This window comes from Microplitis mediator, chromosome 10, assembly GCF_029852145.1.
Source record: "Microplitis mediator isolate UGA2020A chromosome 10, iyMicMedi2.1, whole genome shotgun sequence".
Taxonomy (NCBI): domain Eukaryota; kingdom Metazoa; phylum Arthropoda; class Insecta; order Hymenoptera; family Braconidae; genus Microplitis; species Microplitis mediator.
Window position 1 is genome coordinate 4,891,535 of NC_079978.1, and position 17,912 is coordinate 4,909,446.

The window sequence follows — 17,912 nt, forward strand, 5'->3', positions numbered from 1 at the left end:
ACTGGAATAATATTTCACAAAGTTCAATATATGAACCGAGAAAAGAACAATAAGAATAAACCAAAGCGGAAAAAAGACCATGAACTCCACATGAATAGTTTCTCTTTGATGTTGCCTACTTCAGAGCTTGCTCTCTATTAATTTCTCAACTCTGCGAGTTTCGATTAAAAAATACTGCGTCTCGCGGGTTCATAAAGTCTCGTTGAAGCTACCACTATACTCTTTGAGGTTGTCTTAACAACTAATCCGTCTATTATACTACGAGCTTCTGGTATTTTTAATTTTATATAATAAAAAAAAATATTTCTCGGAAGTATTATCATCATCAGCATTATTTTTTATTACTGGACCAGCCCGAACAAGCGAGTCAATTGATATGATTACGAGTTATGCGTCATTCCTTAATATTAAACACAACACTACACAACAATATTAATTATAATGCGTCAATGCACTTGTATATAATTTTATCAATTACTTGAATTAATATTTAATTTGTCATCACAAAAATTTTAAATAAATTACTATTAATATAACACTCAATTATTTTTAATTTTTTTATCAATTATATTACAAGTACTTCAATTTAAATAAATTTACTACACAACTAGTGGAACAAAATAAAATATCTCATTCTAAGATAAATTAAACGACTGACTGATAAAACTTGACTGTAAAACGACCCATCATACTGAAGTTAATACTTTTTTTTTATCGTCACTCTGTATAATTAATCTTCTTACGATATCATAATTGAATATTAATTATAATTGATATGATAACAAATTAATTACATCTACAATGTAACTAATACTTTTGCTATAACAATAATTAATGATAAAAATAATAAATGAGTTGTTATAATTTAGTATTAACGTTATAAATTTAATAAATTTATCCAAAGTATGTTTGTTTGTCGCATTTATACAACTCGCGATAAATTTAAATGTCAATAGTTTCTGTTTCGAAGCTTCAATGAGGTTTTGAGCAAACAGAAACTTCGAATGTTATTGTTAACACATTAACAATGATCAGAGTTTAAATTAATTCAAAAATAAATTTATATTGAACACATATTATTGTGATGAAATTCAATTTAATTATAAACAAAATAATTATTTTAAATTGTAAACGTTTGAACAAAATTAATTATCAACTAATTGCGAACGCGGGAAAAAGTTTATTAAATTTTCGTAAACAGAAATCTAAGTTAATATTTTAAATTTGTGTTCGATAAATAATAAAGTTCGAGGGAACAATAAATATAAAAGTTTTCTAAAATAAATTTAGAAGTAATTTAATATATAATGAAAGATTAAATTAGTAGAAGTGATAGAGATAAGTAAGAGCATTGTAGATAAGTATAATTTAAACATGTATACATATATTTGAAGTTTATAGAATGTCACATAACTCGTTATTGTTGATAAACATAAAAAAAGTCGTTACACTGGCATTGGCACAGTGCCACAGTTAAACAAATAATGCGTCCGTGTTACTAACATATAATATATGTACAAAAAAAATTAAATTCAATATCTATATATATATATCTTATATATATAAATACACTGTTAAAAATAATTTGAAAATTACAATACAAAAGGAATTGAATTTTCATAACTAGATATTTGAATTGTATTTTCAATAAAAAAAGCTTTAAATTTAATATACGTAATTTAATAATCAAGCTGGTATTCAAAATTAAGAAAAAAATTATGAATTTTAATAAACGTACTGAAAATTTATACTTGATTTTTAAATTTTCAAAACAAGTATTGAAAATTCTAAAACATATAAGTATAATAAATCCAAAGTGTTAATTTGAAAATTCAAAAACGTGTATTTTAAATTTTATATGAAATTAGTAATGAAATTTCAAGCACAAATGTATGTGTTTATTGCGTTATATACAATCTTTGAAAATTCAAACCATTTTTTTCACCGTGTATATTTCTTTATCCATTTTTTACGAATAACGTTTTGACCAATAAATTTTGCAAACATCCTCTAGAGTGAAAGCATTGAGGTCATCGTATCAATTGACGTTTCAATAAAATGTTTTCTATTCAAACTGTATTGTCAATCATATTTTTATTTTAATTAATCAAATTGGAAAATGAAACTAACACAAAAGAGTGCGAAAATTCATTGAATAGATTTGAATATAAATCTAAAATAATTCTGCAATAAAAAATCAACCAAATTAATTTGGAGCAGTGACAATTATTTCGATATCAATACAGAATATAGGTAATTTTTTAAAAAATATCGTGACATATTTTGTCAGACTCCCAAGTAGAACAAATAAGAGGGTTGATATTTATGATAACTGGAGGCGCCACCCTTCAGCGATGTGCAGAAACACCTTTTACAAAGCTTTCAATGATACAATAGACAACTAAAGACAAGGTAGGAAGGCAGAACACGATAAGAACCGTACGTTAAACCTCTCGACCTGCTACTGACGAGAAAGGAAATAAAAAAAAAGGCTGAATAAATGCACGTGATAGTGAGACGGGTCAAAGAAGAAAGAGGGTGCGATTATCGACCAATGTCAGAGTTTCTTTATGTTGCATTACATGTTTTATAACTGCGATGCAGCTACCAACACTTTTAAGCTCACACTCGTCACGATTTTACACCCCTTGCCACACAATCTGAGAGTTAACTTTAAAGTACCTGGACTTTTTTTTCTATCAATATTTTTTTATTGCGACAGACTATTCCTCTGTACATCGAACTCCATTCATTAGAGTGTAATTTTATTAATGGAATTTTTAAAAAAAATATATTGCGAGTTTGTAGGGTATGAAATAAAGATATAGAGTCGTCTAGATCAATAAATAAATATAAAATTTGAGAATCATCTAGAGGATATAAGTTGATGCAACTTTTCTGCACTTAGTTGTAAACCTCCGGGAGTACTGGGTAAAGATGACGACAAATCCTCTTTACTTTTTACTTTAATCCATAAGTAAACTGACTTGCTGGATTTATATATGTATACATATATGAAACTACGGATGTTTGGATATTGGTGTGGAAGTAAATCCCAAAATAGAGTATACACTCAACAACAGAACAAAAAAATAAAATAAGTAACTACGACATTTTATACTACTCAATGTCTCTACATATATTAAACATAATTCTCAGGAGGATTTCATGACATTTTAAATATTTAACAACAATACATTGATACGTGTAAGTTTATATCTCAAAAATATCACCAATATCTGTATTATATTTTTTTTTACTCCAAAACAAATAAATAAATAAATAATATTTATGGAGCTGTAGTGGTTAAAAAAAAATATAAATAAAAATGATTGATTCGAACGATCTAGATTTATCCACTTTTTACTGGTTATTTATTAAATCGTAAATATAAAATTATGAGGGTCAATAGTGCCGCATTCTCGTCCGCGTTAATTCTTTAAAATATTGTTGGCTGAATCTAAACAATGATTCATATAAACGACAACAGATGATAGATTAATTATCGCTATGAACATCTTAGGTCTTGTAGTTAAAAGCCCATCATTGAAATTCCTCAAAAGTTTTAGTTAAAAATAATAAAGAAAAAAATATTTTAAAAATTTTAAAATAAATATTTACAAAGACGAAGAAAAATATTTATTTTCGAGGTCATTAGCACAACTTAAGATGACACTTGATTTATTTTTAAAACTCTTCGACGTTTATTACGAAATTATTAACTTTCAATTTTTTTGCTTCGAGAGACGTTTCAAAATTTTTATAAAAATAAATATTTTACTTGTCCTTCATTGCTAATTAACTAAAATGGATTTCAGTATTTTATCATGTAAAATAAAATATTTTTTTAAAGATTCGGAAGCACTATAGATGTTCACCTTGCATTTATAATCATATATATATGTATATATGTATATATATATATATATAAATATATTAATGTGCATGTATTTAAATATGTATATAGATTATTAAGAAACAAAGGAATTAATTTAATTTAAAATTATTGACATAAAGACAGACAATTATTGATAATTAATCGATCGATAAAATATCTAAAGGTATTGAGAAAGAAATAAATTCCATAGGTATTCATAGCTGATAAAATATAATAAATATTTCAAAAATTTTATATGTATTCATAAATAAAATAAATAATTAAACTCACCAAATTCAACTGATGCTAGATTAGATTGCAACGTACCACGTTCATAATGCCCCGTGGTATTATTTAACGGCGTCACAATAAAACGTTCTTGCATTTTGTCTCGTTATTTATTCAAAGTATCAAAGTATTAAAATTCAGTATTTCAAAACTATTCACGTCAATAAAATATCACTTGTCACAATTTAAAATAAGTTAGACAACAATTTTTAAAAATAAACAATTAAAATTTTCCCGCACTTTTTTTTCTACGGCGTTTTGTAAACAAATACTCCATTCGCTGAATAAAAGTGTTGTTAATTATTTTTTTATTATTTATATTTATAAATTATTTTGATGAATTTCTTATATTAAACGCACAGTGGGCAATATTTCGTGTGAATAAACCCGGCGATTAAACTAGACTGAGACTGTTTGGTCTGGACAGTATGATGTGATGAGAAAACGAGGAAAGTTATCGTACAAATGTATGTGTATGTGTATGTTATACATATATGTATATATATATATTAGTATTGTGACTAACTACTTGTTACCCGTATCCCAGTGGGAGACATACACATTAGAGGGGACTAAATAACAAAAAAAATATAAAAAAAGAGGAAATACGAGTAAAAATACAAGAGAAGGGGAAATTAACACGAAACTTTTAAACAATAAAATTAAATGAGCGCGTTTTTTTTAATAAAACTTAAACTATACTACTGATGTAATATTAAATACGTGTATACTCTATGCGTTTAGTTGCATTACTCCCTCTTTATTTTTTTATTCACATGTGCAGGAAGAACCGAGCGCACGTACACATGAACACTATTTGTGCACGCGATCGTATACACGCGACGTACTCGTGTTTTTAAATAAATCTAATCAATCAATCCACGTGCCTGACTTTTATGGTGATCTTCTATAAGAAATTTAATTTTTTGGAGCTGGATAATAACTCGGAAATTTAAATATTCAAATGGCGATTTTTTTAAATTTCGCGGGTTATTTTAAATAGTTCATTATTTGATTAATGACTGACACTGATGTTGAAAAGTATGATGTGTGTGTTGTATACATTTGAATATGAATGCATTCAGGTGTACGTGTGCCGGTTGTCAGACTGCTTGTTATCGACGTATAGTGTATTCACGCAGACAGAAAAACAATAAAAAAAAAAATCGTACCGGTGTTTCTTGACAACAATCCGCTGATAGAGTTTTTGCAAGAGGGCAGCATCTGTCTAGTATTTTATAAATCGATTTTGTTTTGCTTACAATCTACTTTATCAGCTTGATAAGAAATTAATATAAATTATTTGATATTTTTTCATAAAATCTCGAATATTACAGACTATCGAAATGAATTCTAAAAATAGACCGATTTTCAAAAATAAATTTTTTTAAATGCGAAAAATGAACAGCAAAATATGGGCAATTATGGAAGGAAAATTCTATACAAATGTTAGGGAAATAAATAAATGATGAGATAAAAAATATGGAAATAAAATTGTACTTTTAAATTTAACCTGCTGATAAATGTCTGCAATAAGAACTTCGGTTTCAGAATGACAAGTTTTTAGCTAAACTCCATTGTCTCCAACAAACATCACTGATCACTTCACTACAAGTTCACTAAAAACTTGACTGTTATTAAATTTTTATTGTTATTAGTACAAATATTATTTGAATTTATTTTATTTAAACAATTGTAGAATCTTTAAGACACAACACATGTACTAGTACCGGGTCCGGTATTTAACTCGCGGTTTTTATTTATGTATTATACTATACTCATACCGAAAATACATACAGCGCATTTGGCGTCTGTTCTACTCTGATCTACGCTCCGTCTCCAATGACAACGATGACGACATTTCGGGCACATTCTGGAATGCGCAGTAAACACTGCGCAGTATTAATACATAGACGCAGTATAAACTTGCCGCGAAAATTAAAACCTCAAATTTAATAATTTAATTTAACTAATAAAAATTTATGATACTGACATTAGCCGACGTTTAATAATTTTTGGATTTTTTAAAAAATGATAAATTATGAAAAAAAATAATATTTAAAAAAATTGCACTTGTAGTCTTTTAAATTTTCTATATGTGCCTTTTGTTATTTTTTTTTTTTTTTCAAATTTTATTGGAAAAAAAAAATCAAAAAATTTTTAATTGTCTGCTAACTTCAGGATCGTAAACATTTACTATGATAATAAATTTGTAAAACTTTATTTGTCTAAGTGGTAATAATTGTCGATATATATTTTCGAATGAAATCGAGAAAACTATCGATACTTAAGTACTTTTTTAAATTCACCCTTATTAATTATTCTTATTACTCGCACGGTAAATTTGAATATTTTAAAAATAAATTATTAGAAATTGGAGAAAAATTAAAAATCGTACGTCAAAATAAGATGGCGACAGAATATGATAGAAAAATATTTAAAAAATTTAAAAAAAAAACACTTAAGTGTTGAACAAACCTTGGTGGGGAAATAATATGCAGAAGGGTGTCCTAATACACTTGGAGATTTGATTTAAATTGCTCCAAGTGTATTCTAGCTAAACAAACGTCACTTAACTGCTATTTCCCACCAGACGATGCCAGATGATTTTGCTCAGGAACTTGGCAGGTATCAGCATCAGCTATCAGCAACACTGTACACTAACACTAAACACTGAACACTTAACACTTAATTGCACCACAGACACTTTGTACAATTTAAATTTTATATACACTGCACAATTTAATTTCACAATAACTATAAACAAAAAATTTTATGGATAATTACATGACGCCACTGCAATACTGTGTTTTAATTCAAACGTAAAGAACAAAGAAGGATCTGGACTACTACTGCCACTGTCGATGATACTAACTGCCGCTATCGAACCGTCAGTTGAAACAAAGGAATCGATTTTGCGATTCATTCTCCTCTCCCCACTTTAGCGAATTTCTACTGAAGCGGGGGGAGAGTTCAGTGACGCGCAGTAGCGCCATCTTGGCGCGAAATTTCAAAATGGAAATTTAATAATTTTAATAAAATTTATTTATGTCAATAATTATATTAATTTAACTAAAAAATATACTTAAATTTTTTATTTTCATAAATAATTTATCAATTACTCTTATTACTTGCGCGGTAAATTTAGATAATCGTAAAACAATTTATTTGAAATGGGGGAAAAATTAAAAATCGTAAATCAAAATAAAATGGTGACAGAATATGATAAAAATACTTAAAATAATAAAAAAATAAATAAAAATAATAAGATAATTGTCGATATACATTTTCAAATGAAATCGATAAAACTATCGACACTTAATTATTTTTTTAAATTCACGCCAAGTTAGCGTCTCTGCTTACGCGGTTCCCATTTTGAATTAGACGCATGCGCAGTGATCCGACGCTAGTGATGCACAGAGAGCGCCACCAGCTGACTGTTCTTTAGTACATTGGCACCATTATTTAGTATCCGTCCAAACAGCCATTGTTGTAATTAAAACTACCGGTACTTTCAATTATAATTTTTAGTGTTTCGTCATAATTATTAAATAATTTAAATTAAATCGTATGAAAGTCCATTCTTATAATATTTTAAAATATTAATATACATAAATTATTCATTGACCATATTTACAATAAACAATATACATTTTTTAGTTGTCCATGGTCTTGGGTAAAGTAATTCTTTAAATAAAATTAATATAAAGTATTTGAAAATTAATCTCGATTAATTTACAGTCTGTAGGGTCAGTAATAAGTTGAAAAAAAATTATTGCAATGAACGCTTGTGAATTAGATTGTAGATTTTATTATTTAGATAATGGCGGGAAAATGTTAAGAATTTCAAATTATAAAAATAAAAAAAGTAGTAATTTAATGAGTTCAGTTGATGTGTCTATTAAAAAGTGTTCGAATTTAGTGATAATTAGTGATAGTTGTGATTAATTTGAGTGTGATGTGAGTGATAAGTTTTTGATTGGTGACAAGAAATTTTGGTTGCGTGGTGAGTAATTTAATTTTTGATTTAAAAAAAATATTTATTTAATTTTCTATTGCCGTTGAAAAATAAATTGAAATATGTCATTATTTTTAATAATTTTTATAAAGAAAATTTGTAATATTTTTTAAATTCAAAACGGTTTCCGTTGGAAAAAGAGAGAGGAGAACAAAGCCAGTACCGCCATCTTGCGTTTTGAAATTTAAACTCGATCGATTTGAAGTACTCTCGATTGTAAGAGTAGAGTAAGCGAGTAGTCGATTATCGTGATAATTAAATGGCCGCCAAACTGTCGTAAGCATCCATTATTCTCAGCGTACAAACGTTAAAAAACAATCGCGTCGTAAAGTAAAAAAAAAATAACAATACTTGTAACTTATTTTAAACGTGTCGTATTTTAAAATCTGTCAAACTGTGGCCTCAACTGCAAACTATGGGACCCAAGAAACACAAAAAACACAAACGAGAACGTCATGAAGGTAAGATATGTACACATATTTATACTCTTTTATTTTATTCTGGAGTTGCTCCACACCGGGTTGTATTTTTTTTTTTTAATTTTTTTTTTATTTTACTCTTTGAACCCTACCCCAGTGATTTACCACAAAGAAACGAAAATACTTAAGTCTAATTCTCCGATCATTTATCTCTGCAATTTTCATCGATATTCATTGGTAATAAACTCTTTTTTTTTCATTATTATTTTATGAATAATTAATTAATTTATTTATTTATCAAGTATGGATTTTTTAATTTTGAATCCCACGCATGATTATAGACAATTTTATTTTATTTTATTTTATTTAAGTAATGCGCAAAACTATCGGAGTTTTCTATTGAAATCATTTCTATCATTTTTTCCAAATACCAAATTAAATTTTTTTTTTTTTCAATAAATTCTACTCTCCTATGAAATTTAAAAAAAATTTATTTCCTATCATTTTTGTCATACATTAAGTCATTTATTATTTGTATTGTAATATACGTATGGTATTGATTTTTTTCTACTGTATAAATAATTTTGTAAATATTCTTAATTAGTTGATCTTTATATGAAGGATTAAATAAAATAAATGATGGTGTCTACACTGAGTGAAAAAAATACTTTTATAAAAAAATGAAATTCATTGATCTGATTGAATCATTGATTTTGCCAACGATCAATAGAACATATTTTTGTCAATCAATTGCCCATATTTTAAAAATTTTATCAATAATCTCTTTCATTAACTACAAGTTCAAAAATAATTTTAAATAAATTATTTAGTCAAAAGACTGTTAACTTTTCCGTGTAAAAAAAAGATTTTTTAATTTTTGAAAATAAAAAAAAAAGTTTTTTGCTATAAGTGTAAATGTAGCAGACATCAGACAAATTTAAAACTATTAATAAATAGAGTAAATAAATAATAAAATGAAATTTAAAAAAAATGCGCATTTAAAAAATTTTATAATTAATAATTGCATTTTTTATAAATATTATTTACTCTATTTACCCAAGTAGCACAGAGACAACTTTATGATGTCTTTTAAAAGGATAAGACAAATTTTTTTGGTCTCAAAGTCACCTTTTTTTTGTATAAATACGACATGCAAATGTTAGTTCCGGTGACAGAAAAAATTTGTATTGTTTTTCCAGTCTTATGTAAATTAAAAAGTCATTTAGATGCACTGAGAGAATAATTTATTTGAGCCATATAAATAGATTTATTTGACTGAACAAAATCATTTATTTCATTCAAATATATATTTGTTTATAGTTAAGAAATCTTGATTGAAAAAATATTCCAAATAAAGATTTGTTAACTATAAACAAATTATTATTTCATTGAAATGAACCATATCTGTGTCTCAAATAAATACTAATTGGGTCCATTCAAATAAATTGTTCTCTCAGTGTGGCTTATTTTACCACTATTTGTAATTTACTTTTTATCGTCACTTTTAAGTAGATATTTTTTCGATAACATTAATTTCAAATCGTTTTGTCAACATATTGGTGCCTTATCGATTTGTCAAAAATTTGCCTAAAAACTTCTATCTTATAGATGTCACAAAAGCAAGTGTGCTACTTGGATATTTATAATTTAAAATTTGTCTAGTGTTTGCTACATTCACTCTCGTTTTGTGCTCACATTTTTGACTCATTTGTAAACTTTTTTTGACTCCATTAAAACTGCCAGGTTTCATAATTTTTTTCAGTGCAAAATACGTTCAGAAAAAATTGATTTTGAATTATTTCTGAACGTTTTTTATTTTCGCACATCTTAATAATATCAAAATACTTATTGATTTTTCTCTTGAATTTTCAAAAGTTTAAAAAAATTTGATGGTTGTGCCACGTTTTGAAGTTCATAATAGTCAACACTTTTTCCACAATTTTTTTTACACGGTTTGTAACAGTTATTTTTTTGCTCAGTGTAAAAATTAAAAAAAATATATTTATTTATAAACACAAGCGTAATATTTATTAATACATACATTTATAATATAATAAATAATAATCCATCATTATTTTAATATGAATCCTTCTTACTCATAGTTTAATGGTGTACAGGAATAATGACTACGTTTTCATCATGGACAAACTGAGAGTGAGATTGGAGTAGAAGTAATAAAGTGGATTATTGGGAGGTAATAGAGAAAATACGAAGGTTCCATAGCAAGAACTGAATTCCTGAACCGAAGTAAGTTAGGGGTAACTGCCGACTAGTTGCACGAGAGAAAAGCTAGAAAACTTTTATTTCGGGAGTTACTTTTTAAATCCCCAAATCCCTTTTCTATTATTATAAATACATACATAATAAATATATATAAATATTATTTGTATTATTTGTACCGATTGAAGTGCGATCCAATCGAAACTAGTCATTCGATCCTCAATTTAAATTTAAACACACAAAATTTTTAGATTTTGTTTTCAAGTACCAAGTGGATGCACTTCAATCAACTGGCTGTTATCAACTGTGGCCATTACACGCCACTAAATGCTTTGCTTATCGACCCTTTAATAACGTATTTTCAATTTTATAATCTGTATTATTATTATTTTTAATTATGCTAATAATTATTATTATTTATAAATTGAAAATACTGTAAGACAAGTGGATTCCTCGTGTAATGAGTTAATCTACATCCAACCTCGCTTCCAGTTCGTTTTATTAAGTGAAGACAAAGTCACTACTACTGTATTTAATAATAATCAAAAGCCAGCTTGTAATTCATTTCTTTATTTATTATTTTATTCTTTAACATCCACTTCTTTTTTTTTTCTTTACTTTTACAGTGGACACTTTTTTTTAAACTAATGAAAGAATAATATTATTTTAAATTAAATTCATTCATTAGTTTAGTTCACTTTCTTTTAATTTAAAATGTACCTGAAAATCGGAACGTTCTTCGTGTAGCAAAAAAAAAAATGGCAGTAAAAATTATACTGGATCACTAGATTTCTTAAATGTTTCGCATATGAACGCTGTTATGTCAACCGAAAATCTTGTCACCCCTAACTTCCGGAACTGCCCTTAAGATGATACTGAAGTTAGCTGTCTAACAATTTTTAGATTTTTTTTTAGACAATAAACCGTAAAAAAAATATTTGAAAAAATTACACCTGTAGTTTTTTAAATTTTCTACATGTGCATATTTTTAGTTTTTGTTTTTTTGTAATTGATTTGGTGAAAAAAAATCCGAAAATTACTAATTGTCTGCTAACTTTAGGATCATCCCTTAAGCAGTCAAATTACATAAATGTTTTTAATTTTCGTATCACGAAAAACGTTTCGATCTTCAGGTACATGTCCCTTTTCTGGGTAAATCGTAACTGCAAACCATAATTTTTTTCAGAAATTTGTCACAACATCTACTGCATTCTGTAATAATTATCAAAATTTGAAGCTTTTTTTACGCAACAACAAAAATGTTTTTAACTCATAATTTTAATTAAGAAAAAAATTCAGTTACGAGATTTACTCAGAAAGAGGACGATAGCTAAAAATATTCTTTTAATAAGTCTAGTTACTCTATTGCTCTTCAATGGTATTTTTTCTGCGACTGCTGATTGCATGCTGTAGTTATTTAGCTTGTAGTTGATATCATTTACACCTCACGCGAACTGTAAATAAATAATTATTATTGTTATTATAAGTAATAGTGTAGATTATATGGACAAGAGTATCAATAATTAAATGAAAACTATTATTTCAGAAGGACTGTATTCAACGCCGGATAAGCCTACATTGAAATTAATTCTGAAAGTAGGTGGTAGCAGCGGGACTCCTGAGTACGGAAGTGATTCGCCAAATTCCTCAGCGATGTTGTCTCAGCAGTACCAACAGTTGGGTCTGAACTACTCGGTGACTCAAAACGAATCCGAGTACGAGAAATACTTGACTACACACAAAAAGTTGAAGAAGAAGAAGAAGAAAAAAGATAAACGTCACAAGCATCACCACAAAGACAAGAAACGCAGAAGAGAAGAGTCAAGTCAAGAGTCTGTCGGTGATGCTGATGAAAGTTTTATGGAAGTACCAAAAAAAATACCAGCAAATCATCATTTAGCGCCTCCGAAATTGACCACCAGCACGGAGCATAGAATAGGACTCAATACGAGCTCGTTGTCGCCGCATCGCGAACCGCGCACTTGTGTGTTGAAAAAAATAGCCGAGCGCACTCCTCTGCAGCGGCTTTTAGAACACTTATTAAGGTCAATGGAGAAGCGCGACCCGCAGCAATTCTTTGCCTGGCCAGTCACTGATAATATAGCACCCGGTTATTCATCAATAATTAAAAACCCAATGGATTTCAGTTCGATAAAACAAAAAATAGATGATAATAATTATCAAAATTTAAATGAATTTATTGATGATTTTAAATTGATGTGTGATAACGCTATGATTTATAATCATCCAGAGACAATTTATTACAAAGCGGCTAAAAAACTGTTACACGTTGGCTTAAAAATGGTTACGCCTGATAAATTACGTCAGTTAAGGCCCGTTTTGACTTACATGCACGACATTACCCGCGATGAACTAGGATTTGAACTGGGAGTTGAGGATCCCAATAATCCCGACACTCTGGTGACTGAGGAACAGATCGAGAAAGAGCGCGAACAAGAGGAACGCAATGAAGAGGCTGAGGAAATAAGGAAAGAAAACCAACGTAAAATGCGTCTAGCCAATCTAGGGAAGTTTGAAGCTGTCCCGGATGATCTCACCCCCGAAGAAATACTAAAACAAGCGCGTAGTGCCGCTAAAGCTGCGTCAGATAAATTAACAATGAAACGGCTCAACTCCAAGATGGGTTTCTTGAGGCAAAAGAAAGACGGCACAACAAGCTTACAAATAATTGTACACGGAGACGGTGTTATACCTGGTACGAACCAACGACCAGTATCACTTGGTCAATTAATTGGAAAGTTAAGTCACGGCACTGGTGTACTGGCGGGCTTTCGCGAAGACCGTCGCAATATGTCGAAGCCCGTAAAGTCACTTTACTACGGTGCTTTTGGTTCTTATGCGCCGAGTTATGACTCTACATTTGCCAACCTCACTAAAGAAGAAACGGAATTAGTTTACCAGACTTATGGTGATGAAACAGCTGTACAGTATGCAGAATCTATACTAGATTTTGCAAAAGACTGTGACTACACTCTGACAATGGTCGACGATCTGCTGGACATTCTCACTGGCGGGGATCATAGAAAAACTAAAAAATTACTCGAGGAAAAACGAAGACTCAAAGAAGAGGAGAAGAAAATTCAGCACTTGTTGGAAAAACCAATGAATGATTTAGATAAAAATGGACAAGATAAAGTAAAAGTTGACTTGGACCAACTGAAGACTTTATCTGAATTAGGAATCGATGTAAACTTTTTAGATGATCTAGGTAAGTTTGTTTTTTATTTTTATGTAAAGGGTCTAGTTAATTTTTCCGACAGAATTTAAAATCTAAATAAATATAATGCAGTGTAATTCTGTTCGTTAAAATAAATTAGATAATTATTTGCTACTTGTAATAAGTAAAATTAATTAATGGCGCGCGGTATATACGTTAGCTTAGTTGTGGAGTGAAAATCTTTGAGAAAGAGCTTAGAGTAAGCTTCAGTTTGTAATAACTTAGATTTTTATCATCATAGTACGCAATTACGATGAAATATAGGCGTGCATGTTAAAAATAAATTGTATTAACGGTTAAAGCGATGACTAGGCGCATAAAAAATTATTTTAATATTAAAATACGGGAATCAATAACCAGCACTGCTATTAGAGTGGTCTATTAAAAGTTAATTCAACTTTTTTTAAACCTGGGGTCACTTCTAAGGTTCAATACTCGAGTGTAAAAAGTTTTAAGGGTCAGATAGGGTTTTATATTTAATTTTCTCCGTAAAATTTAAAGCCACGCGATAAAATAATTTATTTATTTTTAAAATATTTATTAAAGTAAATGGTTATTTGGTACATGAAAAATTAATAACTTGGCCATTTACTTTATATCTTTTTTTATTATTATTTTTTAACGAGTAATTAATTTTCAGAAGAGGATGTAAAGTCATGCGAGGATCGTTCATTGCTACAAAACCGTTTAGACGAGACGTCTCAAATGTTGGGACAATTACGTCAAGCTCAACATGACAGGCTATCAGGGCCACCACCTGCTCACTTGTCAAATGTACCAAAAGCACCTGAGAGTGAAGTTAATCTCGCTGAGAAGATCTCAGAAAATCTAACAGAAATAGCTAAGAAATTACCGCCATCGGCCATAGCGCCGGTCGATGGTTTGCGACGCGCCATGGGAATAGCCCCAGTTGGTGGTCCAGAGCCCATGGAAGTTGATCCGATCACTCACAATCCTACAATAGTAGCTGAGAATGATCTACTAAATCAAACAAACTCCGGCCGGTCTGCTACTGGGGTAACAGCGAGAACTGGCGCCAGTGCTGCCACAAATTTACTGTCAAATACTTCGCCCATTCAAACGAGTATTGTCAGTGCTGATGAACAAACAAACTCGACGATAGTTCTTGCAACACCAACACAAACTCCAATGCAAATTCAAATCGGCATGACGCACAATCAAACATCACTGATGGCCAATAACGAGTCCACAGGCGTTCCGGATCTTGAATCCGAATTGCGTGAATTTTTGGAAAGTGATCCGACACTTGGACACTCACCACTACACGACGACAAGACTCTAGAAGATATTTTATCTGAATCTTAATATTTACCGGCGATCACGATAAATTAATTTTTTTTTTACCAATTAACTGATCATTTAAATATTGTATATTTTATAATAATAATTATGATAATATTAGTAATTATTAATTAAAAGTTTCAATTTCTTGGAGTTTATTTTTATGAACTTTTTAGAAAAAATATTTAAGATAATTGAGACAACGTCATACTAATTATCTAAAGTTTTTTTAATAAATCGCTTTATTAAAAAAAAAATGACATTGAAAAAATGAATTGAGGTGACCGGTCAGAATATTCATCATAAAAATATTCAACGTAAAAATATCCAATTCACTAATATCCATTTAAAAAATTATCCATTTCTGCAGAAAATTAATTACTTCCCTGATTGAGAAAAATGATTTAATCCATGCTAAGTGTATATTTATATATTAGTCGATTCAAATTGTTTTAATTCATTTCAAATTGTTTTGAATCATTTCAAATCATTTTTCTTAATCAGGGTTATGGATATTTTTTCCAATGGAAATTTTCCATGGATATTTTTGCACTGGATATTTTACATTGGATATTCTGACCTAAAACCATGAATTGAATAATTTAAATAATTGAGTAGTTGATATAAATTATAAAATATATTTTTTTAATGGACTAAAATATGACAAACGTGTATGTAATTTGTAAGAATTGCTGTGATAAATCGAGCATGCCCTTGCAGTTGTTGTATTTATAATTACTTTAATTATAATTATTATTATTTAATTAATTAATTTCTAGTTCAAATAATTTTATAATTATGTTGCCTCAATTATCTTAATTAATAACAGACACTAGCGAATAATTTGTAAAACTTGTAAGATTTATATAAAAGTATAATTGATAATTAAAGAAAAACTTTTTTTAATTAAGATAGATATTTTTTCTTGTTAACGAACTCAGTTAGATCATAATTAATTATTTTAATTTAGATATAAGAAAAACAAATCGGTTATTATTTTTTTTTTCTTTTTGTTGTACATTTTTGATGGGAAAATCGATGCTTACGTCTCGAAGAACCAGCTGCGTCGCGTGCACTTGGTGCTAAAATAAATCACCGCCGTCAGATGAAGAAACTAATCATTACACTGGTTTCAATAAATCAAAGAAAAATATAAATAGCCCACATTATTAAATGTTAATTTAATGGGAAGAAAAAAAAATTTTATTGATTAACGTTGAAAAAAACTCGATATTTTAGCTTCTGTATTTATTTTTTTAAATTTGTTTCTTTATTTGTTCGTGAATTTTCTACATTGTAAAAAATTTTCGGAGTGAACGCGGATTAAATCCGGAGTGAATGTGGAGCGGATGACTGTCTATTAGGATGGTCGTTAAAAATTAAATTTTCTCAGGCGCCCCATGAAAAGCTTCTTTTCAGTGAAAAAATACGTAGGGAATTTGGTTTTTTATTTTCAAGTAAAAAGAACATGTGCCTTAGGACGATCAAAGTTCATTTTTCGATACAATCGCGGTTTTTTTGAAATATCTTATGAAATATGCAGATTAAAGGAAAAAATCATAGGAATAATTTTGTAGGAAATTAAATTCTTGACAAAAAAGGTCGTATTCATTTTTTTTATAAAATATGTATTTATGAAGATATTTTTAAAATCATTTTTTTAGATCTGATGAATTGAGCGTTTTAAGGATTACAAATTTTGAAAATAACATTTTTCTACGTGTATAGAAACTACAACGAGCATTAATGATTGATATGTCACGAGTTAAGAAGTTGTCTATATTTAAGAAAAAACGTTATTTTTAACATTCGTAATCCTTAAAATGCTCAATTGATCAGATCTAAAAAAGTTTTTTAAAAATATCTTCATAAATACACATTTTATACAAAAAATGAACATGACCTTTTTTGTCAAGAATTTAATTTCCTACAAAATTGTTCCTATGATTTTTTCCTTTAATCTGCATATTTCATGAGATATTAAAAAAAACCGCGATTGTGTCGAAAAATGAACTTTGATCGTCCTGCGGCACGTGTTCTTTTTACTTAAAAAGAAAAAACCAAATTCCTCACGTATTTTTTCTTTAAAAAGAAGCTTTTTATGGGACGCCTGAGAAAATTTAATTTTTAACAACCAGCCTACTGTCTATTCATTTAAAATCCCCTTGGAGGGAAATTCACTTCTAAAAGGAGTTTATTTTAATATTAAAACTTTGAATCGGAGTGAATGTGGATTTAAATAAAATCCAGATCATTCCGAAATCACTCAGCTAAAAAAACAAACTCCCAATTTACTCCGTATCCGGAGTAATTTTTTTAACTCCGAAATTCCGAGTGATGGAGTGACTTCGGATTTAAATAAAATCCATAATTACTTTTAATTCACTCCCGATTTCTTACAGTCTAACAAAGTTATAAATTTCCAATAACGTTAAATAGACTATCGGCTTTAATTTAATAAATTTAAACAGTATTGATGCCTGGGAAATTTCAAAACAACATTTTAAATCAATTTAAACTCTTTCTCTCTTCTCGTTCTATCTAATCTGC

At 28.7% G+C, this 17,912-nt stretch overlaps 2 protein-coding genes across 9 annotated transcripts in view; one reads left to right on the forward strand and one right to left on the reverse strand.

Moving 5' to 3' along the window:
• The window catches only part of LOC130676447 (solute carrier family 12 member 6), a 69,668-nt gene extending 65,029 nt beyond the window's left edge, over window positions 1-4,639 (reverse strand). For 2 of the 4 annotated variants that reach the window (XM_057482649.1, XM_057482647.1), the window contains exon 1: window positions 4,169-4,633. In XM_057482649.1, the coding sequence (XP_057338632.1) occupies window positions 4,169-4,262 (94 nt within the window). In that variant the 5' untranslated portion in view covers window positions 4,263-4,633. Of the gene's footprint in view, window positions 1-4,168 lie in introns of all 4 variants that reach the window. The other 2 variants (XM_057482653.1, XM_057482655.1) reach the window with 2 other exon arrangements.
• A 3,790-nt stretch (window positions 4,640-8,429) lies between these two features.
• On the forward strand, window positions 8,430-16,254 carry LOC130675774 (bromodomain-containing protein 7). Of its 5 annotated transcripts, none has more exons than XM_057481618.1 (4): window positions 8,484-8,644; window positions 10,720-10,849; window positions 12,369-14,051; window positions 14,701-16,252. In XM_057481618.1, the coding sequence occupies exons 3-4, from the start codon at window positions 12,476-12,478 to the stop codon at window positions 15,384-15,386; spliced, it is 2,262 nt and encodes a 753-aa protein (XP_057337601.1). In that variant the 5' UTR covers window positions 8,484-8,644; window positions 10,720-10,849; window positions 12,369-12,475; the 3' UTR covers window positions 15,387-16,252. The 5 variants fall into 5 exon arrangements, with proteins under 5 accessions (XP_057337600.1, XP_057337598.1, XP_057337601.1 ...); XM_057481619.1 differs by having other exon boundaries at window positions 8,486-8,644; window positions 10,705-10,849; XM_057481617.1 differs by lacking the exon at window positions 10,720-10,849 and having other exon boundaries at window positions 8,430-8,644; window positions 12,372-14,051; window positions 14,701-16,254.
• Window positions 16,255-17,912: the final 1,658 nt, after the last annotated feature.